Below are 27,170 nucleotides of genomic sequence, written 5' to 3'. Positions count from 1 at the left end.
CAGTTTGTTTACTTTAGCAAAATCTAACTAAATATGTTTCAGTAGAAAGAAATCATTTTTAATTACTTCAAGTACTTAATGCCAATTTATTTTTTCTCTTCTAACTGATTCAATGGGATGGATGAGAGAGGAGAGTGAGATTCCTTGCTGTCGTTCCCAAGATCCAGGCTGGTAAATTCCTTGCTCTTGTGTGTCATTTTAGTTTAAGCTTCATGGAATTGTATCCAAATAAACCTCCTTTTGTCTTAATGAGGATCTTTATTCAAATCATAATACCATGGTCCACTGTGCTGAAATTTGTCAAGCGTGTGATTTAAAATGTCTTACATGGAAGACAGCATTATTAGTAACATTAGTTTGGCTCAAAGGAATAATGAACTGTAAGTTTTAGTTGTAGATCAGTTAACCGCATAGTTTTATTTGGGGGAAGAGATTGTATCCTTATTTTGTCTAGCTCCACTGTAATTAGATGAGGATCATAGGTTTTATTGGGTTAATTTGCACTGTGTGCTTGGTTTTAATGTTCACTCAATGCATTTTTATTTTAGGACATTATTTTAGATAATTTAGCGATTAAATAGAATAAAGAGGGTAATGAAGCATATTCTCTATTGTACCATTTAGTTGGTACATGGTCTACACATGACGCATACATGAATAGGAAGGGAATAGAGGGATACGGATCCTGTAAGTGAAGACAGTTTTAACATGGAAGGGCAAAATGTGTCGATGCAGGCTTGGAGGACTGAAGGGCCTATTCCTGTGTTCTATTATTCTTTGTTCTAGACATCAAAGTCCACAGGTACTTGACCTCTTATGTTTTCATTGATAGTGTCTGTGTGCAGCCATATAGAATGCTTCATGTCTCTTGCTTATTTGATCAATGCTCAAAGCACGTGGGGGCTGCGGGTGAATTTGCACTGACAGTCCCCAAAATGCCTGGATAAATACAATGATGTAAATTATCAATTGGGGAAAAGACGTGCATCGCTCCATCCCATTAGTAGAATTGAGAGAATTGGTGAGGAGCTGCTTCTCCATTCATATATCCTGCTGTAAGCCTGACTAGGAAATGCAGGAAAGAACCAGCCTGTGATTGAAAGAGCAACAATTAGTTGGGAGAGTAAGTGGGTGGCATTGAGGGAGTTACTGGGAGAGTCAAGTATTGCTTTAACCAGGATCAGAGGATTAGGAGCAGTTGACTTTCCAGATCTGGGAGAAGTGTGCTTTTTGCCAGGTTTTGGTGATAAGGGGGCAGCATTTGGGTAGGGGGAGGGGTTGCATTGTGTGAAGGCAGCTGTGTGCCAAAGCCAGTGGGGACTTTTTGCAGGGTCTGGTGTGGTGCCTTTTAGAAGGTGACCTGTTGACAGGGCCAGGGCAGCCTTTCTGCTGAGGTGGCTGTTTGATGAGGTCAGTTGTGGGGATTTTTGCTAGGTTCGGGAGTCTTCCATCTGCTGGTGCAGGGGAGGTGTCTGCTGAGGGTAAGGAGGTAACTACAAGAAGGATAGGGAAGAAGGAGATTCAAAGGGAATAAAGGGGGTGAAAGACATTGCAAGAGGGGTGAGTTGCAGTAAAGGAAGAGGCTCTATTAGTGAGAGGAAAGAAGGAGGCTTCACATAACAAGGTGAGAGAGAAAGGGCTTGAGGAGGGGTGGGAGGATAGATTCTGCAAATGAGAGAAAAACTGTTTTAAACTTGTCAACGAGGAAAATTAATGTGGAATCTCTAATTTAAGGTTGCATAATTTAGAAGCTACAATACAGGGAAATGTAAAGAGAGTGAATAAAGGGTACTAACTGCCTGGTTGAAATATTCCAGCATTGAGCAGATGCAATGTAAACATATAAGCTGTGATCTTACCAGTCTGTGGAAAGTCTGTTTAGGGTGATGGTGTTTTGTCTGTACAAGTGTGTCAGTTATTCTGAAAAAAAAAACTTGTTGGTAACGTACGTGTGTCGAGAAAAGTAATGTTTTTCTTGTGTGTTGCTTTAAGGTTCATGGTGGATTAGCAATTAAAGAGAATATTCATGAATTCTTCTAAGTCTTCGATGAGAGTCCTGCATATCCCACCACAAATATAATAGGTAGGTCTTGCTACAACTTGACCAAATCACTTAATAAATGAGTTCATTGAGAAAAGAAATGAGCTGCTGTAATCCAAGAAGTAGCCCTTGAAAATTAAAATGTTACCCCAAAGAATCTCAAGAGCCCTTGAAAAAAATTATTTTGACTCCTGGTGAGCATCACTAGCAAAGTCAGCATTTATTGCTCATCCCTAACTTCCCTTGAGATGATAGTGATGAACTGCCTTTTTGAATCATCATAATCTATATGTAATGTATAGTGAAGGAATGGTAGTATTTCTAAGTCAGAATGACATATAACTCCAAAGAGAACTAGCAGGCCTTTTGCCCTCGCTCTAAGCAACAAAAGTCATGGATTGGATGGATTTGCCAGAGAAATTTTGACAGTGCTACAGTGTATGCTGTAGATGGTACACAAGGCAACCATAGTGCACCAGCACCAGAGAGAAATAGAAAGTATGATTTACTTTGTTACAACTCTGGAAAATGCATTTGGCAAATTTGTTTGACAGTCAGGATAGAGAATCACCCTGCTCCTAAATTGTCCTAATTTAGAATACTTTCTGGGGTGTGCAGGAGATGCCTGAAAAGCAAAGAAAATAACTTCACCTCGTTTATAGAATCTTTTTAATCTTCAAATGATAGCAATCCTTAAATATCACAATAATTGCTGACCATTCTTTCTAGTACTATGAAATTATAATTGTTCCTTTCCAGTTAGCAAGTTTAGACAGAAAGAGTTTTACGACAGTGCAAATCAAATTTAATCAGGCCATTGTTCAGGTCTTCAACCTTTATGAATGTTAGGAATCAGGATAACACCATGGAGAATAAGCCAGATCAGAACAGAGAAAAACCTTATTTTTTCTGAACCAATTAAGAGTATATAAGTTTCTCTGCACAACGTATGTGGTCAGTGGAAGAATAAATTAATATATGTTGGGAAAACTTACTTTATCCTTTGGTGGATTCAGTAAGATGTCTATAAAACACTGCACAAAAACAAGAAATTTACACCACAGAAACAGGCTTTTTGATCCATCTGGTTTGTACTTGTGCTTATTGGTCCACGTGAGCTGCCTTCTCCCATATTACTTAATTTAGTTATTTTTCATAGCCTCCTATATCTTTCTTCCTCATGTATTTAGTTAATTGTTTGCCCTGGATTGTTTATCAGATTTATTAACTTATATTTATAGTCCCTAGCTTTGGGCTTGTGTTAAGAAGCAACAGTTTCTCCATATCTACTCTATCAAACCCCTTCATAACGTGAAAGGCCCCATCCTTTGTCTTATTCTTTCCACAGGAAAGAGCCTCAGCCTATTCAGTTTTACTGATGGTTATGAACTTTCATTTCTAGAATCATTCTATCATTTTTTTACATGTTGGTGAGCAGTGAGCTCCATATTCAGTACCAAGCCCAAACTAAATTATTAACTGCACTATCACCAGTGCATATGACATGATCTTCATCTATTAGATCATTCTTATTCCAGTTGCAGAGTTTCTGCCACCAAATGTATCTTCCAGTTCAACTTCCAGATCGACACTCAATTGTTTGACGTCATGGATTCATTGATATTATTTCATTTCTGTCTGGGCCACTCTCTCCATATTCTGTAAGTGTCCAACAGGTTTGAGATTTTCTTCTCCTAAGGAAGCTGATATCTCAGCAAGTCCCCAGTAGATCATTGGTTTTGTTCATCTGCTTCTTAGGGGTAGGTCAGATGTTGGTTATCACTGATTGTTGTTGTGGCCGAAGAATGGAAACAAAATACTTGATGCTTACTGTATGGTGGATACTTCTGTTCTGGAATTGAGGCTCACTGGTGGTCCCACAGTAATCCCCTTCTCTATAGTGTGCCACTAGCGGGTGAAGGAAATTTCAATGGTACAATTTAGAGTGGTATTAAAACCATATGGTGCTCTCTATCTTATCCCTACATGATATGGATGGACAACCTTATTCTCTACACTTAACCAGAGAGAGCCCATAAGGAAGGAATCCCTCTGAATCACATATTTGGATACAGGGAAGTCCTTTGCCTCATTGTTACCACCAATTATGCCTGTTTCCTTAAACATTTTGCAATCATGTTGGTTAAACACAAATCAAATTTAAATTTCTATTTGAACCATTGCTTTGCTCGTTGTCATTTAGAAGTCAACAAGCTTGTTCTAGGTAATAGCTGTAATTCATGAATAAATACCAATTGGCTCTGGACAATTATTCTACCAATTCAAAATTTTTTCCTTTTAAATTGAGGTTACAATTTAATTGCTGACTCTGGCGGCTCAGTGCGGTTATGTAGTGAGCCCAATGTGTTCACGTACCCTTAATGAAGATTAGCAGCTTCTCTCATTCAGGCTACAAACACTGAGCAGATTGCCACAAAATGTGAGCTTTCAGTCACATTTGTCACCACCCCAGTGGGAGGAATGTGCTGTTAATCAAGCCCCCCTTTTCCATGAGTTGTCATAAATGTAGAAAAATCTATTTGGACCACCAAGAGATGGTTAATTTGCCTGAATTTGTATGCTATTTATGTCAAAATAAACTCACACCAGTTTTTGTCAATAAACAAACATAGTTCAACAAGTGACAAAAGATTATTATCTGCTACCATGCAAACTTAAACTAAATCCCTTTGAACCTAAACACATGCACATTCAGTTACAAATAGGATGGACAGCTGCAGAATATCAAAGGCCAAAAAGAAAAATTTCTGCGGATCAAAACTCCAAACCTCAAATTGGACCAGGCAATTTTCTCTCAGCTGTTTTGGTTTTTGGTGATGATATCATGTTGTTGGCTATGGAGCGACTGAACATCCTTAATTCGGTAGCCAGTCAGTTGAACCAAGATCTTTGCTTGATTTAGATTTCCTTATTTACACAGTCTGTGACTGTTGTATTTTCACTCAGAAGGTGAGAAAGAGAGATCTGACTTTAAGCACAGGCTTTTTAGAGGTCTGAACTCAACTGTACCTTCTGAGGTCAATGCCAAACTACAACTTAAAAATCCAAAGGCTGTTGTTGAGGTTTTGAACCTAAACACACTCATGTAACCAATAAGTGAACACCATGAAACTCCAAATTTGCCATTTGAGTTGCCAAATAATTTTTTTTTTAGAAAGTTTGGCACATTCTCCAAACACAGAAATGACCAAACTTCCATGTTTTCTAGTTTATGTGGACAACATGCCTCCACCTTGAAGAGATGGTCTAAATGCCTCACAAGGTACACTGATATATATACAATAAAACACAAGAAAATTACATTAACTTGGCCTCACTCATTCTTTATGCAGGATTTATACCATTTCTTGACCTTTTACCCTCTCAAATTTTCAAGCTATTACATTCTTTACTAATACATTCTTGATAATGACTCTGCAATAGCGTGATGTTTCCCAATGATATGGACAATGATTATATTATAAGGTTGAATTAACAAACTCAAATGGAATAATCTCACATTTTAATTTTTACATTTCTACAAAAACAAAGGGATTGTGGTCAGAATGTATAAATGTTTCTTTGTGATTGTGATGGACATAAGCTTTAAGCTTGATAAGTGTGAGGTCATCCATTTTGGTAGGAATAACAGCAAAATGGACTATGTTTCAAATGGTAAAAAATTGCAGCACGCTGCTGTGCAGAGGGACTTGGGTGTCCTTGTGCATGAATCGCTAAAAGTAGGATTGCAGGTGCAGCAGGTAATTAAAAAGGTAAATGGAATTTTGTCTCATTGCCAAAGTGATGGAGTTTAAAAACAGGGAGGCTATGCTGCAGCTGTATAGGGTCTTGGTGAGGCCACACCTGGAGTACTGTTTTCAGTTTTGGTCTCCTTACTTGAGAAGAGATATACTAGCACTGGAGGGGGTGCAGAGGAGTTTCACTCGGTTGATTCCAGAGTTGAGAGGGTTGGATTATGAGGAGAGACTGAGTAGACTGGGATTATACTCATTGGAATTCAGAAGAATGAGGGGAGATCTTATAGAAACATATAAGATTATGAAGGGAATAGATAAGGTGGAGGCAGGGAGGTTGTTTCCACTAGCAGGTAAAACTAGGACTAGAGGGCATCGCCTCAAAATAAAGGGAAGCAGATGTAGGACTGAGGTCAGGAGGAACTTCTTCACCCAAAGGGTTGTGAATTTGTGGAATTCTGTTAATAACCCAGTGAAGAGGTTGAAGCTACCTTGCTGAATGTTTTTAAGGCAAGGCTAGATAAATTTTTGAACAGTAAAGGAATTAAGGGTTATGGTGAGTGGGCGGGTAAGTGGAGCCGAGTCTCAAAAAGATCAGCCATGATCTTATTAAATGGCGGGGCACGCTGGAGGGGTCAGATGGCCTTCTCCTGCTCCTCGTTCTCATGTTCTTATGTTAAAGTATTTATGACACAGTAACAACGCCAGAGTCTTCTGTCCAATTGTAGAGTTCTTCTGCTGACATTGGCTCAATTTCTTACAGAAGTACCATACTGACTTTGCTATTCCTGATTTAGTATCTTATTATAAATCCGCACACACTCTGAAGTCATTAGCATCAATTGTTATTTCAAAATATTTAGTAAAGTCAGGGGCAGCAAACACCAGCTTATCCATTAGAATTAACATCAGCTTCTCTTTTGACCATGTTACTATTGTCTGCTTTTGGAATAAAAATATTAGACATGCAGCTATAGTGCTGAAGTTAGGCATGAATTTCCAGTAAAAAAAACACATATCCCCAGGAGTCTCATTCAGTTTTCGGAATGGGGAATTCCTTCAGAGCATTCATTTTTGCTGTTCTTGGCAACATTTTCCCTTGTCTTGCGATGTGCCCTCAATATGTTAACCTCAATTTTGTGAAGTTGCACAAGATTTATTATTAACTGGAACTGATTAAGCAAGTTTTCTAATTGTCGAAATAAACTACACTAACTATAGGCATGCTAATTAACACTTGATGCATAAGTTTTTGGAATGTAGCTGGGAATTTTAAAACCCAATGGTTTTACTCAATAATGAAACAATCCATTTAGCATGACAAAAACTGATATCTCTTTAGTTCTTGATGTTAATGGTACTTTCCAGTAACCTTTCAATAGTTCAGTCTTAGTAAGGAATGAGGCACTGCCAACCAATCGAGACAATCTTCTGAGTAAGGAATTGGGTATTAATCTGTTTTTATTACTGCATTCACTTTTCTGTAAAAAACAAAGATGAAAGAATTGGAAAATAAATATGCTGTAACCAGTATGTTTCAAACAGGTGACAAGATAAATCTCTGATGCAGAATCTAGTTGGCCCCTCTGATTTTGGAACTAATTCCTCCATGTTTACATCATGCTTGGGTAACCTTGTACACCCTGATGTATCTCTACGGATTTTTTTGAATTTCTTAAGGAACCTTACAGATCGTCCTGTTGTCCTTTCTTTAAGTATGTCTACCTGTCCTCGTATTTCAGTATTGGCTAACCGGACAATAGGAGGTTTGTTTTGTGTACTGTCTGTATCTCAGTTACTTCACTCTTACTGTCTCTGTTAACCTCCACCACTCTTACTACGTCACCTATTTGTTCTTTCTTATCTTCTTCTCTGTGATGATGTTGTTTTAACATGCTTATATGACATAACCTGCAGTCTGGAGTATCAACCAGACAAATTATTTTACTAACCCTCTGAATTAGCTTGTATGGACCAATAAATCTCACTTTCAGAGGTTCATCTTGTAAAGGTCATAACAATAACATGTTGTCTCTTAAACAAGCGAAGCTTGCTTGTTGTAGAATGTTTGTCCATTCTTTCATATTTATCCATGAAGTTTTTAAATGCTCCTTTGCATGCTCCTGTAAGTCTGCCTAGAAACATGGACACATAATATAGCATCAAGGGATTTATCTTTTTGTGTTAAAAGCTTTTCCTTGATCAATTTTAAAGAACGCTTGTCTCATGGACACAGATCAATTCAAATGACTAAGTCCAGCAGATTCATTTGGGGAATTTCTGGTAACAAAGACAAAACATTGCATTCCTTTGTCCCAATTCTGTGGGTATTTGTGACGATACATTTTAATCGTTTAGAGTCTTGACAGTCTGATGGTATCTCTTCAAAACTCTTTGATGTTGTGGATGATATGAGATGGACTAAGTATTTTGTACCCAAATTACTATATCCTGAAAAAAAAAATTAGACAAAAATTTGGAACCTTGGTCTGACTGTATTTCTATTGGTATAGGAACATAGGAACAGAAGTAGGCCATTCAGCCCCTCAAGTCTGTTCCTCCATTCAATGAGATCATGGCTGATCTGTGGCCTAATTCCATATACATATGTTTGGCTCATATCCCTTAATAGATTTGCTGAGCAAAAATTTATCCATCTCAGATTTAAAATTAACAACTGATTCAGCATCCACTCCCATTTGTGGAAGAGAGTTTCAAATCTCTACGATCCTTTGTGTGTAGAAATGCTTCTGAACATCTCTCCTCAAAAGTCAGGCTCTGCTTCTCTTAGTTCTAGAATCCCTAATCAGTGGATATAGTTTATTTTTGTCTACCCTGTCTTTTCCTGTTAATGTCTTGGAGACTTCAATCAGATCACCCCTTAACCTTCTAAATTCTAGAGAAGGCGAGCCTGATTTGTGTAATCTCCTTTTATAACTTCTGAAGTCCCATAACCCTAATCCTATCATTCTTCTAAATCTATGTTTAACTCCCTTCAGGGCCAATGTATCCTTCAAAAGGTGTGATGCCCAGATCTATTCACAATATTTCAAGTGGGGTCTGATGAGGATTTTGTAAAACTGCAGCATAACTTCTGTATCCTTGTACACCAGTCCTTTAGGTATAAAGGGCAGAATTCCACTAGCTTTCTTGATTATTTTATGCACCTGTTTGTGACAAATTAAAGATCTGTGCACCTAAACTCCCAAGTCTCTTGGGTCACCGGACCCGAAAAGTTAACTCTGTTTTTTCCTTCACAGATGCTGCCAGACCTGCTGAGCTTTTCCAGCAACTTTGTTTTTGCTCTTTGAACATCTATTGTTTTTAACTTTATACCACCAAGAAAGTGCTGTGATATATCCTTTAGTCTATTACAAATAAAAAAAATCAAATTAATTTTTCCACCACTACTTCACCTGTAATTTTCCTCAGAAGACTATTTCTGAAATTCATGTTGTCATCAATAACTTGTAAAGATACACAGGTGTCCTGCTTTCAGTTTTGGTAATGGTATCTCATAGACAATAAACATTCTCCTAAATGTTTCTTCAAAAACTGGTGTGGGTATTAAATGTATCAGCTTGATTACATGCTGAGGTTTTCCCACTGGCATGTTTTACAGAACCTGTAAAGATTTGGCCAAATAAAATGCCTGTTTATTGTGCTTAAGTTTTCCATATTCCGAAATGTCCTGTGATAGGAACTGCATGTATTACTTGCAATATCTCCTTACAAAATCTGGGTGGCGCCATTATCTGATGAACAACCATTCACTCCTTGATTCCTCGTTTGTAGGTCTGTGAGAATGTCTCCACTTCCTCATCAGAACTTCATTTTTAACATAACAGCATTCTGGAACTGCTTCAGCCTCTCCTGCAGTGTGGACTGATCTGTTTACTAGGTTTCAATTAAAGCAGACTTACTAAATACTCCTTCTGAATTTCTGAACAAAGAGACTCAATGTCAACATGTCAACATAGATTGACACAGAAACACTAGATTGCCTTCTTTTGTCTTTTCAACAGCATTCCATATTACTGTGGTACTTCCAATGTAATTTCTACTAACCTTTCCCTGGCTCCAAGTTTTTTTTGCCACAAATTCTATACATTCTGGTATTATTTCGAGACTTGTTTTTTCAGTCTCAAGTATTAAATATAACCATCTTTTTATCTTCCTTTTATCGTTCCCTTACTCTTACTTTTACACAAGTATTTTGCTCCAACCCTACTGTATTGTGATTCTTGTTGCTGTCACACAACAGTCCTTGGTCAACACCCTCAGTGACTCTGGTCCATGGGTTGTGTGATGGTTCTAAGCCATCTGGTGGCTCTCAGCTTCCATTCTTATGGGCCTTCCTCACCTCTGGCCCCTGCACCATTGTGACTCTACCTCTTGTCACACAATGGCTCTGATCTACCCTTGTAATTCAGGCTTATTTGTCATGTGATAGGCCTAACCTACCCAGGTAGTTCTTAGCTTGGCGAATTAGCCCTTTGTCTTGTTTCACCCCATTGGCTCCAAGTTTGATCTCACTGGTCTGGCTGCGAGACCAACACCACACCTATGGGTTGTACATAAAGGTCGTCACCCACTTGGTGCATCTGATCATCAGATTCCCCAGCCACCAGTATATTACCATTTGCAGTGCATCAAGTGATGCTCAGCGTGGAGATAGTTAAACCAATAACTTGGTTGCTTGCTCCAAAGATGTTGCCATATGTGCTGAGCTTCTCAAAAACTTTCTTTCTTTATTTCAGATCTCTAGCATTGACAATACTTTTATTAAACTCTTTCTTCCACCAGTATGCATTCAGTGATTTACCTCGAGGGACTGTTCAACAAAAAAAGATTTCTTTACATACTTATAGACCTTATAGTTATTCTTTTTACTTAGGCATGCAACTTGTCCCATGATCATAAACAATACAAGGCAATGACAGTATTGATGACCAGTGCAAATGAAAACAGGTTCCGATTCATAACAATGATCTTTTTGTAATATTAAACAAAGTTTCTAAATTACATATATTATGGTTACTGTAGCTAAATGGTTAATGTCTTAGCTACATCAGGGCAGTTCTGAATTAAGCTTGCAATATGGTTAGTTTTAAACCCTTAAACACCTCAGCCATGTGTCATCTCTACATCACGCTCCCAGCCTGCTGAGCACCCATATGCTTTTCCATATATCGATCTTGTCTAATTGATTTCTGTACCTATGTGTTCCAGATTCCCATGTTTCCATTGTTCCTTTTGTTATTTACCTTCAATCTGTGCCCTCTAATTCTCAATCTTTCCATCATTAGGAACAATATTTCCCGACAGATTATGTCCAGACTTGTCATAATTTTCAGTACTTCTATCAAATCTCTTCTCCACTTTCCCTTCTCCAACGAAATCAGTCTCAACTTCTACATTCTATCCATGAAACTGAAGTTTCTCATCTGTGGAACCTTTCTCCATTTAAACTTTGTTGAGGCATTTATTTGTGAAACTTGGAAATTACAATGAATACGTGCAGAACTGGTTGACAGTAGAATTCGCTTTGCACACTAGATTAGACACCAGGAAAGACAAATGAGGATCCCCAGACAACAAGGTGCATGGCTGGATGAACACAGCAGGCCAAGCAGCATCATAGGAGCAGAGAGGCTGACGTTTCGGGCCTAGACCCTTCATCAGAAAAGGGGGAGGGGAAGGGGGTTTTGAAATAAATAGGGAGAGAGTGGGAGGCGGATAGAAGAGGGATAGAGGAGAGGATAGGTGGAGAGGAAACAAACAGGTCGAAGAGGCGGGGATGGGGCCAGGAAAGGTGAGTGTAGGTAGGGAGTTAGGAAGGGGATAGGTCAGTCCAGGGAGGACGGACAGGTCAAGGGGGCGGGATGAGGTTGGTCGGTAGGAGATGGAGGTGCGGCTTGAGGTGGGAGGAGGGGATAGGTGGGAGGAAGAACAGGTTAGGGAGGCAGGGACGAGTTGGACTGGTTTTGGGATGCGGTGGGGGGAGGGGAGATTTTGAAACTTGTGAAATCCACATTGATACCATTGGGCTGCAGGGTTCCCCAGGATCCCCACTTCTGTTTCCTATCCAGCAGCCTATGCCTCGTCACGTTGAGGTTAATTTGGCAGCGTTCAGATTGTCTCAATAGCGGACACTTATTGTTCTACTTTCTATGCGATGAGTGGGAAATGTGTGAAAGTGCAGCAGCTTGCGAGAGCCAATAAAATTGGGAGAATGCACTTCATTACTTGTGGTCAGCATTAGGAACGGCCAAGTGTTGCATTTTTTTTTGCACAATATGTAGTGCAACATATAAATGATTTTTTCATGCACAACATAGCTCTGTCTAGGTGTTTTGCATGGTTTGCCTATTGATAAAGGAACCTGTAGACTGGTAGCAACTGTGTAAATAATACAATACAAAGTTTTGTGTTGTCCTATATAATAGGAATGGTAACTTCAAACAGTCCTTTTGGCCACCCTACAAATTCTCCAGCAAGTCCCAACCCCTACCAACCGCTGCTGCCAACACCAAGGACAACATCACTTCTGCTGACATTGCTCCACCCACCGCCCCACAGCCACCAGCTCTATAGCCAACCCCAGCCTCAAACTCTGCTGGGTCTCCACCATCCCCCCAGACCACCCCCTCACTGAGAATGAACAGTCAGTCCTCAGTAAAGGACTCACCTTTATCCCCCTCCACCCTAACATCAATGAATACTGCTCACGCCTGGATGTCAAACAGTTTTTCCGCCTCTTCCCCACACAACGTGCAGCCCTCTGCTCCAACCCTAACCTCACTATAAAACCCACGGATAAGGGAGGTGCAGTAGTGGTATGGCGCACTGGCCAGGCGCCAACTCTCTGACATCTCCTCCTACCACCCCGACCACCAAATCATCTTCTCTCAGACCATCCATAACCTCATCACCTCAGGTGACCTCCCACCCACAGCTTCCAACCTCATCATTCCCCAACCCCGCACCACCCACTTCTATCTCCTTCCCAAAATCCACAAACCCGACTGCCCCGGCCGATCCATTGTCTCCGCCTGGTCCTGCCCTACTGAACTTATCTCTGCTTACCTCGACTCTATTTTCTTCCCCCGGTCCAGGAACTCCCCACCTATGTCCGGGACACCACCCATGTTCTCCACCTCCTCCAAGACTACCAATTCCAAGACTTCCAATTCCCTGGCCCCCAAGACCTCATCTTCACTGTGGACATCCAATCCCTGTACACTCGCATTCCCCACGCAGATGGCCTAAAGGTCCTCTGCTTCTTCCTCTCCCGCAGGCCCAACCAGCCTCCCTCCACTGACACCCTCATCTGCTTAAACAAACTCGTCCTTACCCTTAACAACTTTTCCTTCAACTCCTCCCACTTCCTACAGACTAAGGGGGTGGCTGTGGGAACCCACATGGGCCCAAGCTATGCCTGCCTCTTCGTAGGATACGTGGAACAGTCCCTTTTCCCCTGCTACGTGGGCACTATCCCCCACCTTTTCCTCCGCTACATCGATGACTGTATCAGCGCGGCCTCGTGCTCCCACGAGGAGTTTGAACAGTTCATCAACTTTACTAACATCTTTCACCCCAACCTCAAGTTCACCTGGAGCATCACCGATACCTCCCTCTCCTTCCTGGACCTCTCCGTCTCCATCTCTGGTGACCACCTTGAAACCGATATCTATTTTAAGCCCACCGACTCCCACAGCTACCTAGACTACACCTCCTCTCACCCATCTTCCTGCAAAAATGTGATCCCCTACTCCCAATTCCTTCACATCTGCTCTCAAGATGAGGCATTCCACTCCCGAACATCCCAGATGTCCTCATATTTCAAGGACCGCAACTTTCCCCCTTCGGTGGACGAAAATGCTCTCGACCACATCTCTCATGTTTCCGACACCTCTGCCCTCACGGCACCTCCCCCCAACAAAAACAAAGACAGAATCTCCCTTGTCTTCACATATCGCCCCACTAACCTCCGGATTCAACGTATCATTCTCCGCCACTTCCACCACCTACAATCTGACCCCACAACCAAAGATATATTTTCCTCCCCACCCCTATCTGCCTTCCGTAGGGACCGCTGTCTCAGTGACTTCCTCATCCACTCCACACTGCCCACTAGCACAACCACCCCCCGGCACCTTTCCCTGCAACCAAAGTGCTACACCCGCCCGTACACCTCCCCCCTCGCCTCCATCCAAAGCCCCAAAAAACCTTCCACATCAGACAGATGTTCACCTGCACATCCGCTAATGTGGTCTATTGTGTCCGCTGTTTCCGATGTGGCCTCCTCTACATCGGTGAGACCGCTTTGTAGAGCACCTGCACTTGGTTCGCGACAAACAACACCTTCCAGTCGCGAACCACTTCAACTCCCCCTCCCACTCACTGGACGACATGTCCATCCTGGGCCTCCTCCAGTGTCACAACAACGCCACCCGAAAACTGGAGGAGCAGCACCTCATATTCCACCTTGGGAGCCTATAACCCAATGGTCTCAACGTGGTCTTTACTAGTTTCAAAATCTCCTCATCCCATGACCAACCCGCCCTCTCGTCCCCACCTCCTTGACCTGTCCGTCTTCTCTCCCATCTATCTGCTCCTCCCACCTCACTGACCAATCCCCACCACTGCCTACCTGCAGTCGTCTATCGCCATCCCACCTACCTTCCCCAGCCCCACCCCTCCTCTCTCTATTTATTTCAGAGCTCTCTTCCCCCTCCCCCATTTCTGAAGAAGGGTCCCGACCCGAAATGTTAGCTTTCCTACTCCTCTGAAGCTGCCTGGCCTGCTGTGTTCCTCCAGCTCCACACTGCGTTACCTCTGACTCTAGCATCGGCAGTTCCTACTATTTCAAGCATTGCATGGTGTTTACCTTTGTTTAACTTGATAGCTTCTATATAGAATTGCCCCTTCAAAGTCAGGTAACCCTGTTTGGAAAAGCAATAGAAAGAAAAATCACATTAATTTCCCATAGGTCAACATTTATCTTCCATTAGATATAATGATTGTGAAAGAATATATATTCATGAATTTAATTGCATTGCTTATTTTCAATGGATTGCAGCAGCAGATTTTTTAAAGAATATAAATAATACCTTAAAATATTCTACAAAAGTCCCAAAGAACTGCGGATGCTGGAAATTAGAAACAAAAGCAGAAATTGCTGGAAAAACGCAGCAGGTCTGGAAGCATCTGTGGAGAGAAAGCAGAGTTAATGTTTCAGGTCCCATGACCCTTCTTCAGAACAGACCTTAAAATACTCTCCTGGTTCAGGAATTTAAAATATTTAACACTGTAGTTGTTATGCCTGTCTCTTCATGGGGTACGTGGAACATTCCTTGTTCCAGTCCTATTCCGGCCCCCACCCACAACTCTTCCTCTGATACATCGATGATATCATCGGTGCTGCTTCCCTCTCTCATCTGGAATTGGAGAACTTCATCAATTTTGCCTCCAATTTCCACCCTGCCCTCACTTTCATCGGGTCTATCTCTGACTCCTCCCCTCCCTTCCTTGACATTTCTGTTTCCATTTCTGGGGACAGGCTGGCCACTAATATCCATTACAAACCCACTGACCCCTACAGCTACCTGGACTATACATCCTCACACCCCACTTCCTGTAAAGACTCCATCCCATTCTCTCAGTTCCTCTGTCTCCGTCGCATATGTTCAGATGAGGCCAACTTCGACAAGGGAGCCTCTGAAATGTCCACCTTCTTTCTCAACCAAGGATTCCCCAGCCCCGTTGTCGACAGGGCCCTCAACCAGGTCCGACCCGTCTCCCGCACTTCTGCCCTCACCCGTTCTCTTCCCTCCCGCAACAGCGACAGGGTTCCCCTTATTCTCACCTACCATCCCACCAGCATCCACATCCAGAAGATCATCAGACGCCATTCCTGCCACCTCCAGCAACATGCCACCACCAGACACATATTCCCCTCCCCTCCCTTGTCTGCCTTCCGCAGGGACCGTTTCCTCTGGGACACCCTGGTCCACACATCCTTCACCCCCAACACCTCCCCACAGCCCTACGGCACCCTCCCCTGTAACCGGCGAAGGTGCAACACCTGCCCATTTACCTCCTCCCTCCCCACTATCCAAGGGCCCAAACATACCTTCCAGGTGAAGCAACACTTCACCTGCACTTCCCAGAATCTAGTTGACTGCATTCGCTGCTGACAATGTGGTCTCCTCTATGTTGGGGAAACGAAGCGTAGACTTGGCGACCGCTTCGCAGAACGTCTACGTTCTGCTCGCAAAAAAGACCCTGAACTACCTGTTGCCTGCCACTTCAACGCACCACCCTGCTCCATGGCCAACATCTCTGTCTCTGGCTTGCTGCAATGTTCCAGCGAAGCCCAACTCAAGCTGGAGGAACAACACCTCATTTTCCGTTTGGGGACCCTACAGCCCTCCGCACTCAATATTGAGTTCAATAATTTTAGGGCCTAAACTTTCCCATGTCCCAGCCCCCCACCCCACACACCAGTCCTTGTTACCACATAGCCTGCCACTACACACCCCCTGTTGTTAGTCACTAACAGTCCCCATTAACAACCATTCACCCTCCCAGCCTGATCGTTAGCAACTCCTTTGTCTGTCCAACTGTCTTTCTCTCTCTTTGGGCTCTATCCTATCGTTTACTCCCTACCCCACCCACCTCCCTATTTTCTGCATATAAACTGACATTTTCCCAACCACCACCAGTTCTGAGGAAGGGTCACCGGACCCGAAACGTTAACTCTGTCTTTTTCTTCACAGATGCTGCCAGACCTGCTGAGCTTTTCCAGCAACTTTGTTTTTGTTCCTGATTTACAGCATCAACAGTTCTTTCGGTTTTTGTTGTAGCTGTTAGGCAATGTTGTTTTCCCCAAATGGAGCAAATCAGTATTGATTCTCACTATATAAATACCTGCATTAGTACATTTCTATTTAGCTAATTTTGGTTCCAGATTCAGCAGCATATGTTTAATCGTAAATTTCATGCTCAGCTCGTTTCTGTATTGGTGACTGAGTTTGTAGGCAAAAACTACAATTCTCAAGCACAAAGTTAACTCAAATTCCTGATTTGATTGAAGAATTGCTTAGTACATACCTGTAATTACATGCCGAATGTACATTTTGACAGGAAACTGATATGTTATCAATTTATAATATTATTAACTGAGTTGTAAGCAGTTTTAGTTACAATTGAGTTTGACCTTGATGTCTCAGAATCATCAACAATTGCAAGACTCTAAGTTTTTGTGATTGGACCCTGTATATGTGCAGACTGTCTTTGTAACAGCTCAGATAACATTTTAGCATATTTGTTGAAGTGTGGACTTCGTCTCTCCTGTGATTCAGTGAGTGATTGACCCCCGTCCTCCTGGTCACTTTGAGGTTGTATTTTTCTTTGGAAGAACAATCTTAAGTTTTTTTTTCAATTCAGTTGTGCAGATGACTTCATGTCATCTTGGAGATGAAAGCGAGTGGCACAGCTGTTAGTGCTAATGCAGGTGGGGAGTTGTCCTGAGTGAGTGAGCAGGCAGCGGTGAGGTGATGTGGTGGAAGGTATTGGGATGGATGAGAATGAATGGGGGATGATTTTGCAGGCAATAGAGTGGCACAGGCCTTGGCCTGAGGTGGGTGTAGTCATATATTGAGTGTTCAGTGGCAATGAGAAGATGGTGGATCTTATTTCTTCAGGTCAAGCTATACTGCTGGGCATTTCTCCAGAAAACTGATGCTACAGTCATCTAGGCAGCGAGATCAGACCAGGATCTTGCTGGCAGGATCTGGTGTCACGGCCTATTCTGCCAGTCCTGGGGCAATAGTTTCACTCTGTTCACCAGGACCTCTAGGTGCCTGTCTGCACAGTGAGGCCCAAAATCCCTATCTGCCATAGCAGGTACAAAAATTACAAACTGGGCAGGGCAACTCAGCACTGAAACTGATTGACCGAATGCACAACAACCTTTTAAAAATGGTGCCGCTGCCAGGGATACCCGGTCCATTCTGCATAACCCAGGAGAAATGACTTCTCCTGGTTACAGTGAGTAGGAAAATTGGGCTAGCTGTTAGGCTTTGTACTGATAGCATCCTCTGAGTCACTACCACTTTGTGTCTGACTTCTACGCATATCTCTTATTGACAAAGTCCCTGGCTCAAGCACAGAATCGGTGGCAGTGATGAAAGGCAATCACCGTGAACCCTTATCTGCTTCCTTGACATTTTCCACATTTTCTTGTTCAACATTCCTCGTTCATGCTCTTTTTTGAGTCTTCTGCTAGTGTTTAGAGTTGGCATTTCACTCTGCTTAGCTTCACCTGGCTCACAATTTGTATCCTTGTGCTCCTCCAGTTTCTTCCACTGTGTTTGAGACAATTATATTCAATACTGACTGTTCAGCATGATTCCCTTAACCTGGATCACTGGCTGGCAATATGTTGTGTTTATGTTCCTTTGACAAATATGATTTTGGAGTTCTTTCACTCTTTTCAATTCTGCATCTGCAGATTTAATATACTGTTTGTCAGAGAGCTCTCCTTTTCTGTTATCTCCCAGATTCCACTCAAGCACCTCCTCCTTGTAAGAACCTTTTTCAAGAGACAGCTAAGTTCATCCAAAAGCCAGATTGCAGTGATTTCTGTGTAACACTGTCACCTGGTAATATCCATTAAAGGCTGGCTATTTTCAGAGTGGAATGATAATAACTCTCTGATGAAGTTAGAAATCTCTTGAATTTCTATGGTTGATGCCACTATTGGAGCCATTCTTCCACCCAGTTGGTTGGCTTAGACCCTCTTCCATTTCTTGGCTGTACCTGTAAATGGAGTGCATCGTAAGGTACTAATATGAGGTTGCATTTTTATCTCCTTGTCCAGCTGTACCTCTCATACACAGAATTCACAGAAACTGCAATAGTCTGCCTCCTTTTCCTCACCAATTATAGGCAAATATCTGGGGAATTGTTCTCCAAATAGATGTGCAAGTGACCCCCGAATCAGTAACAGCATTCGTTACTGACCTACCCAAATTTTTCAGTTACTCAAGTCTTAGTGTAAGAATTACAGTGACACTCAGATTTTAATACCGGCAAGGGTGCTGACCGTCATAGCATGCTTATGCATTACTCAGTTCAGGCCCTGTTGTGTGCGTCAGGTTGGCTTGCCTGAACTCGTCATACATTGAGGAATTAAAACAATCTGCTTAAAACAGACCACATCACTAGTGCTTCATCTCATTGGGCTCTTTCTCTGTGATTGTTTTTTTTTGGATGTCTTTATCATTACCATCTCAACTTTTGCTGCCATATTATGATCCTAGCTGATGTCATTCATTAAGTCAGATCCCATTCAGAGAGCCCATATTTTGTGTTTTTTTCACTTTTAGTAATGTGGTCTTTCGCTGAAACACAAATATGCAATGCTGCAGGTTCAGGTTTAACAACAGAACTGAATTTTATTGCACATTAGAAAAGGTGATGAAATAGAATAATCAAACTATTAACATATAATGCATTTAAATATTTCAAAACACAGGAAAATACAATCCCATTAATCAGAACAACACTCCTTTACAGTCTTCACACTTGAGAGAATTTCCTAGTCTTTCACCTCTACAATGCTTAATTTAACTGTGGCTTCAAAACCCTATCTTCAGAATCTGATAGTCTGTTCCTGGAGCCTTCATACAAAATCAGCTTGGACTTTCACAGCTTCACATGTCCCCTTCAAGGTTTTATCCAAATTCTTCTGGTCTAGAATTTTTAAACTAAACTCTCTACATCAAGATAGCCTCTTTCTTAACAATCCTAAAACAACTTCCTTTTCTCAGGAGCAACAATTTACACATTTAGCTTCAGTCAATACTTCTGCAAACTGCCTGAAATTGAAACTAAAAAGATTTTTTTTTTTACAATTTACAGATGTTTCCCAAAAAATTCCATAATCTTCTATCTGAAAGCCTAATGCACCACACTGTCTACTTCTTCACTCAAACTGGCCCAATGTAAACAAAACCTCATTTCTAGGAAGTCTCATCTCTAGGAAGTACTGTGGTTTAAAAGAAATCACCATGGCTACAGAGATACTTACAAGTTAATCATTAAACCCCTTCAGCCACTTTGGGTGGGATCTTACAGGAGTCTGAGTAATGTGGGCTATAGTGAGGATTGGATGAGAAGCCTGACAAGGCTGACCTTGATGTAGGAGCATCTTGTCCCATCGGTTATATTTTTCACATGGTGTTAGGACTGCCCATGACTGAGCAACACAAAATGGTTGACGGCTGCCCATGGCTAATGCAGCAGAACATAGCTGATGGTACTTTGAGACCTTGGGAAAATATTTGTGTAGTGTAGTCTTCACAAGAAGAACAATTTTAAATTTGGACAGATTTACATTGAGATATGTCAAATATCTCGAATGAGTTCTTAATTTTAAAAAAATGTGGGTCATCTTAGAGAAAACATGACCAAAGTATGTTTTGCCTGAATCCAGTAGAAATGTTTGATCTGTTTTAAAATATTATAAGATGATGATCAATGGAGTATAAATCTCTCCAGAGCTCTGGAATTAGATAGGTGTTAATAGTTAAATTGGAAAATTGGATGAGATGAAGTAATTAGGGATGGAGAGTATTGGCAGAAGAAAAACAAATTAGAATAATGGGTTGAAATGGCAATCGAAGTCAACACGCATTTTAGTGAAAAGGAAGTTTAGATGATAGTACTAAACTGATAGGTTTCTCCTGGTGATGTTTGTGTCCTTCCCTCTCCTTTTAAGAAAACTGAACTTGGTGATCGAGCCATTACCCAAGGCATCGGGACTATACATGGAGATAAGTAAAATCTCATAGGTCTTTTGCTAAGATCATACGAGAGTCAAGAATGTGTGACATGGTCTTGGAATACTGATGTAAGTGTGCAAAAGTGATTGTTACTGCAGAAGTAACAAACATGAGAGAATGCATAGTAAAAAAAATGCACTGAAGAACGGGTCTCAGATATGTACACCTACTTGACAAAAGAATTAGTGTGGCTTGGAAGAACATGAAAACATAGTTTAAATGATATGACACTGATGCATAATCCATAGAGAAACTGACTTTAAAACAATGATAGTGAACTGGAGTGAAAGGGACCAAAATGATGACATACAGATACCTCGGAAAAAGAGAGGGGAAGCACAAACTGAAGCTAAAGCCTGATGAACGCACTGTAATTTGTTGGATGCCATGGACATTGCAGCTCAGAGGGGGTTCTTGCATATGGATGTAGTTACCACTCAATGACACAATCATTCCCAAAATTAGCAAAGAAGGAAAAATATTGAAGAAGTATCCTCAAAATAGATACAGATGAAGAAAACCGGGGAGTTTTGAGACCATGTATGATGCTAATGCGCAAGCAGTGACTGAACTTGAAGCTTGATAAGAACTATAATGTTTGATCCAAAATGTATAAGTTTACTGTATTACTAACTGTGTGTATTTTGAGTGTTTGGTTACTAGTAACTTGCCAATCCCCTGCACCAGAATGTAGACAAAGGAAAAGAGAATTATGTGTAAACACCTTTTTATATATGTCCTATATCTATACCAGTTTTAGGGGTGCTCCCACATACCCATCCACTCAAAAGAGGGCATCCCCTTAAGACCCATCCCTTTTCATACATTCAAAACAGCAGAATGGGTAATTTGCCAGAACATCTCCTTAGAAGATCTGGCAAGACTGTCATGGCAGTCCACAGCAGCGACAGGGGTATATTGGGTAGGCATGACTGACCCCCAAGAGCAGTGGGAATCAGTGGGTTCTAAAAAGGATGGTGCTTGTGACCTAATCTGGGCCGACTGCTGTACTTCTATCCAAGACAACTCCGAAGCAACCTCCAATTTAGCAGCACATATCTGAAAACAGATGGACAAACTAAAACAACTCCCGTCGCCCACTTGGGCAATTGGCTGGCTGGGTTCACTGGGGACATCACTGATGTGGGATGTAGTGTTATTCATTGTAGTAATTCTCATTTTATATTGTTTGTTTTTGTTAGTTAAATGTTGCTGCCAGCAGGTGGCCTCAGCTGCTTCTCTGCAGGTGAGACACTTTGGCATTTGTGGCAGACCTTTTCTGCACTGCAGATCCAATTTTCCATTGCATGCTTTGTGATGTACTTTAGGGAGGTTCAAAGATGGGGGTGATTATTAGGGATGCCCATGACTAAGCAGCACAAATTGGCCAATGGCCACCCATGGCTAATACGGTAAACCATAGCTGACAGTAGTTAGAGATCTTGAGAAAATCTTGCTTAATGTAGTCTTCACAAGTAGAACAATAGTTCTGTAGATGCAAGGTTACTGGACTGGGATAGAATGTGCAGCTGCAGTTGCTTACGCAAAAGACAGATAAGAACATTTCACACTAATTAGTTGACAATATTAAGAGTAGATTTTAGTTAAGATCCTTCACATAATCATATGGATACCAAAGCAGTTGGGATCCACCTATATACAAAAAAAAATCCCTAAAAACATTAGAGGAAATGTTTCAAACCAGTTTCAGACAGTAAAAGCAGCCCCCCAAATCATTATAAGGAGGAATGAATCATCAGTACAGAAATTAGCAGACATTGGAATGTGGGTTGAATGAACACATTAAGACATAACTTGTTAACTAAAGAATTCTAACATGAGGTGTAACCACAATTTTGTTGGAACTGATGAAAAATCAATATTCTTTTATGTTTTCTGAAATGAGGAATTTAAAAGGTCCTGAAGTGATAGGCAAGTATCTAATTAATTGGCAGTTAACTTAAGCTGGCAAACATTACTTGAATACAGCATCCATTGTGAAAAGCTTCTAGAAGGGAGATAGGAGTGTCTGGGAAACATCTCTATGTTGTGCAGTGGTATGATTAGTTTAATTGGAAATAAATTGAAATTGCTGAGGCAAACTTGAACTGTGTAAAATTCTGTACCAGAGAGCCAATTACAAAGGGGTAACTCAGTGCCGTTGACCAATAGTAATCAAAGGCAGGGCATATACACTCTCAGTTTAGACTGTATAAGTTAAGACATTCTGAAGCTTTTTGTGTACATCATTGTTCTGGAGAAATTAAGCTGTACTGAAAAATGAAGCTGCAATAATGATCTCCTGACACCACCCCACAAACCGGACTCTCATTGGAAAATATGAGATCTAACAACTTTGCGTGGCAAGGTTCTTGTCAGACAGTGGCAACCTGCCAATTAGGAAGGATTATTGCTTGTTAACTGCCTTGTTGAAGGCCCAACATTTCTACCTTGGTCCTGCTGCAGTGCTCCAGTGAGGTTCAGTGCGAATCTGAAGAACATCTTTTCTTCTGCTTGGTGACCTTGCAACCTTCAAGACTAAATATTGATTTCAATAATTCAATTTTCAATATCGATCACCTCCTTATATGTCCTTTACCCATGCCACACCCCAGGTCCTGTCATGATATGGGCTGCTTTCAGCACAGCCAGTCCATTATCAGTTTTTCTCCTTCCCTGGCCATCAATCATCCTTTAATAAAAGCCGAAAGAACTGCGGACGCTGTAAATCATAGACAAAAACAAAAGTTGCTGAGAAAGCTCAGCCGGTCTGGCAGCATCTGTGAAAGGAAATCAGAGTTAATGTTTCGGGTCCAGTGACCCTTCCTCAGAACTGGGGAAGTTCGGAGCAGTTCTCAGGAGGGGTCACCGGACCCGAAAGATTAACACTGATTTCTCTTCACAAATGCTGCCAGACCTGCTGGTCTTTTCCAGCAACTTCTGTTTTTATATCAATCATTCTTTGTCTGCCTAACTTCCTTTCTCTCTCGCTGGGCTCTGTTTCCACCTATACAATAATTCCTTTGCCCCCGCCTTCTATATTCAGCATAAATACCACCTTTTCCGTCAGTTCTGAAGAAGCGTCACTGATATCGAAATGTTAACTCTGCTTTTTCTTCACAGATGTTGCTGGACCTGGTGCATTTCTCCAGCAATTTGTCTTTGTTTCAGATTTCCAGCACCTGCGGTTCCGCACCTCCTCCGATGCTGGACATCAACTGACAAATTCCTCGCTCTGATTCAACCAATGGGGCCCTGGCTTGTCTTCCGATGCTGCCACCTCAGACAGAACAGGGATGGAGATAAACAGGGCTCCGGCATCCCACAGGAGGACATCGGGAAGAGGCCCCAGGGCAACAAAAAGAAATAAAAAGTGACTGAGCTACCAAGCTGCAAAGACAATGAGGAAGCCATGTGGATGCGACCTGACCTACCACATGAGCTCATGACTGGCTGAGCCCTGTGCTCAGGAGCTGAATTGCCAATCCCACAGCCATCTTGGTATACTGTATCACAGGCAATCGTGAGAGTGGTAGAGTTTAAGTCTTGAGTGGGAGGTGAGTACAGTCACGGAGATAGTGTATGAGAGGCATCAGAAGGAATATGCAGTACTTAAGCTAACAAAGTAGTCATTGGTCTTCTTCCAACATTCCTTCAGTCAGCTGAGACTGTACTGAGCTGGGTGGGATCCTCAGATCAGGCTGTCATAATCTGGTGTCATGGCCTGCTCTGCTAGTCCTGAAGGAAGAGAAAGTCATGCTGCTTCACCAACCCAACCAGCAGGACCTCCAGATGTCTGTCTGCAGAACAGGCATTGATTTGTCCCCTGTCGGTCATATCCAGGGCAAAGGTCAGGTAGCTCTGGACTGACTTGTCTGTGTACACAATGGCCTTTTAAAGATGGCGCAAGAGATACCAGCTGGTGTATGCTGGCATATCCACTGAATGTCAAGTTGTTCTGGGGGTGGCACGTGTTAAGGGAATGCACGAGTAGATCACTTGGTCCCTTGACCTTGGTCCACCATTCAGTAAGATCATGGCTGGTCTGATTGCAACTCAAATCCACATTTTCATCTTCCCCTAATAACCTTTCACCACTTTGCTTATAAAATTGATAGAGCTTAAAAATATTCAAAGATTCCGCTTTCATCATCTTTTCAAGATGAGAGTTCCAAAGAGCATCAACACTGAAAAAAATTCTCATTTCTATCTTAAATATGCAACCCCTTAATTTTAAATAGTGACCCCTTGTTCCAGATTTCCCCACAAGATGAAATATCTTTTCTGCATCCATGCTGTGAAGACAGGATCCATTTCTGAGGAAGGGTCATTCAACCCAAAACGTTAAGTCTGATTTCCCTCCACAGATGCTGTCAGACCTGCTGAGCTTTTCTAACAATTTCTATTTTGCTTCTGATTTACAGCAACTAAAGTTTTCTTTTCAATTTTTACTTGAGACAGGATGTTTCAACAGGGTGTGGCTAGTTTAAAAAGTTGTATCAACTAAATATTTACTAAATGCGTTGAATCGATTGCAAAACTCTCAATTCTGAATCAGAAGGCTGTAAATTTCTATTTCAGAACATATGATACAAGCTGAACTTTGGTGCCATATTGGAAGATTGCTACTTTGCGTGAGATGACATGTTTTGGATAAAACCTTAAACATATTTACCTTTTCAGTTGGACAAGTATCCCATGGTACCCAAAATAAAGATAGAGGTACCTTGCCACTATCTTTCTTTTGACCACCATTGTTAGTCATTTATCTTATTATTATTTGTGTGCTGATGGGTTTGTCTAATTAACAAAGTGAATGCAATCAAAATATGATCATTTAATTGTTCTGATGGCTTGAATGGTGCAAGTAAATGTTTCCTTTTCTTTACTTGATTAGACTACAATCAAGTACATGCAACAGCAAATGAGACAACGTCACTATGACGATGGTTGTGAAAAAACACTGAAAGAAATAACAGAACAAATGACATTAAGTGAAGCAAAATAATTTGAAATAGTAAATGTGTGTTTTCTTTGATGTAACTGCAGAGCAAGAAACTTGTATCAATATCCTTATTGATGAACCTGTTCTGAATAAGATCAAAAGCTACAGTAAACATCAAGGCAATTCAAATAGGGAAACCTTGAGGTAAGTTTTCAACTTGGTCACCTATATGTTCACCTGACTGAGCAGATTAGTCTGATCAACTCTCATCCCATTTGGATGAAATGGATTGAACATATGGCACTTTCTGCAATAACAGGCATCCCATATTCGAGGTGAAATTTTCTATGGAGGTAACAGGTAGCCACTCAGCATAAAATTCAGAGGAAAGCCCAAGAAGAGTGAGCGCAAGACCTTTAATTAACTCAGGCTAGTCTTCCAAATTCCTTGTCAGTCAAGATATTCCAAACTGGAAAGCAGATGGTCACATGGCCACTGCGAGGAGTGCATCCAGATTCCAACAATAATGAATAAAGGCAAAATACCGCTGTTCTGAAGCTCTGAAGAAGAGACATACCAGACTCAAAATATTAACCATTTCTCTCTCCACAGATGCTGACTGACCTGCATTCTGTGCATGTCCTAACAACAATTGTTGGTGCAGCCAGAAACACTGGTAAGGGGGAGGATTTTGCATGGTCCTGGTAGGGCACAGTGTGCCCAAACACAATGGACACAAATCCTCAAAAATAATGGCACCGTTATAAACCCAGCCCCTGTTCAAATACACACACTGGTGGGTAAGTGGTCAGTAATTCACTTACTCAAGGCTTCATTAGCTCAAGGACTGTCGGCCATTGGATATCTCTCCTGGCACTGGTAAATTACAAGTTCCCATTCCTCCCTACCATATGCTTTCCCTTTCTAGCCCAGCCATCAGTCCAATACTTTCTGCAATTCATCCGCTCTCCTGTCTTCATCTGTCCCTTCCCCCGCCTTCAGTCACCACCCCCACCCATCCTCCTCTCCCCACCTATCCTCAAGCTTTTCTGTCAGCCGTCCCCTCGCTCTCTGTCCGCACTCCATCATCCAATGCCCCCTCCCACGGCACCTTACCCCATTTACCATCCCCTTACTCCCCTCCCCATTCTGGACCGTCTCTAATAACACAGTGTGGAGCTGGATGAACACAGCAGGCCAGGCGGTATCAGAGGAACAGGAAAGCTGATGTTTCGGGTCGGGACCCTAATTCAGAAATCAGCTTTCCTGATACCGCCCGGCCTGCTGTGTTCCTCCAGCTCCACACGGTGTTATCTCTGACTCCAGTGCCGGCAGTTCTTACCATCTCTCACCGTTTCCAGGGGCAGGGTTTGGGGGAATCACGTGACTGAGATGATGTGAGCGGCTGTTGGCGATGGCGGAGACGGACGCGCTGTTACCCGGGGAGGCTGAGGGCGAGCGAAGCCGGCAGTCGGATGACGGGCCAAGCCCGGGCTGTGCCTCGGCCTTGTGTGACCCCCGGCGGCGGCTGCACCGCTTTGTGGTCCTGGTCATCATGTGTTTCCTGGGTTTCG

At 42.0% G+C, this 27,170-nt stretch overlaps 1 protein-coding gene and 2 long non-coding RNA genes across 6 annotated transcripts in view; 2 read left to right on the top strand and 1 right to left on the bottom strand.

Annotated features, from left to right (window-relative positions):
- The first annotated feature begins 160 nt into the window (after positions 1–160).
- Positions 161–20,715, top strand: LOC125484658. Its single transcript, XR_007263469.1, has 3 exons — positions 161–171; positions 1,993–2,083; positions 20,588–20,715. It is a non-coding gene; the product is annotated as an uncharacterized LOC125484658 (long non-coding RNA).
- LOC125484659 lies at positions 7,108–27,047 on the bottom strand. The gene is made up of 3 exons (XR_007263470.1): positions 26,939–27,047; positions 14,690–14,744; positions 7,108–7,277 (listed from the first exon to the last, which is right to left on the bottom strand). It is a non-coding gene; the product is annotated as an uncharacterized LOC125484659 (long non-coding RNA).
- mfsd1 (major facilitator superfamily domain containing 1) overlaps positions 27,011–27,170 on the top strand; it is a 60,640-nt gene continuing 60,480 nt past the window's right edge. For all 4 annotated transcript variants that reach the window (XM_048604177.1, XM_048604176.1, XM_048604174.1 and 1 more), the window contains exon 1: positions 27,011–27,170. In XM_048604177.1, coding sequence (XP_048460134.1) covers positions 27,011–27,170 — 160 coding nt within the window.

Source organism: Rhincodon typus, chromosome 13, assembly GCF_021869965.1.
Source record: "Rhincodon typus isolate 14 chromosome 13, sRhiTyp1.1, whole genome shotgun sequence".
NCBI lineage: Eukaryota > Metazoa > Chordata > Chondrichthyes > Orectolobiformes > Rhincodontidae > Rhincodon > Rhincodon typus.
Note: the sequence above shows the minus strand (reverse complement) of the source record. Positions and strands in the feature narration are given on the sequence as shown.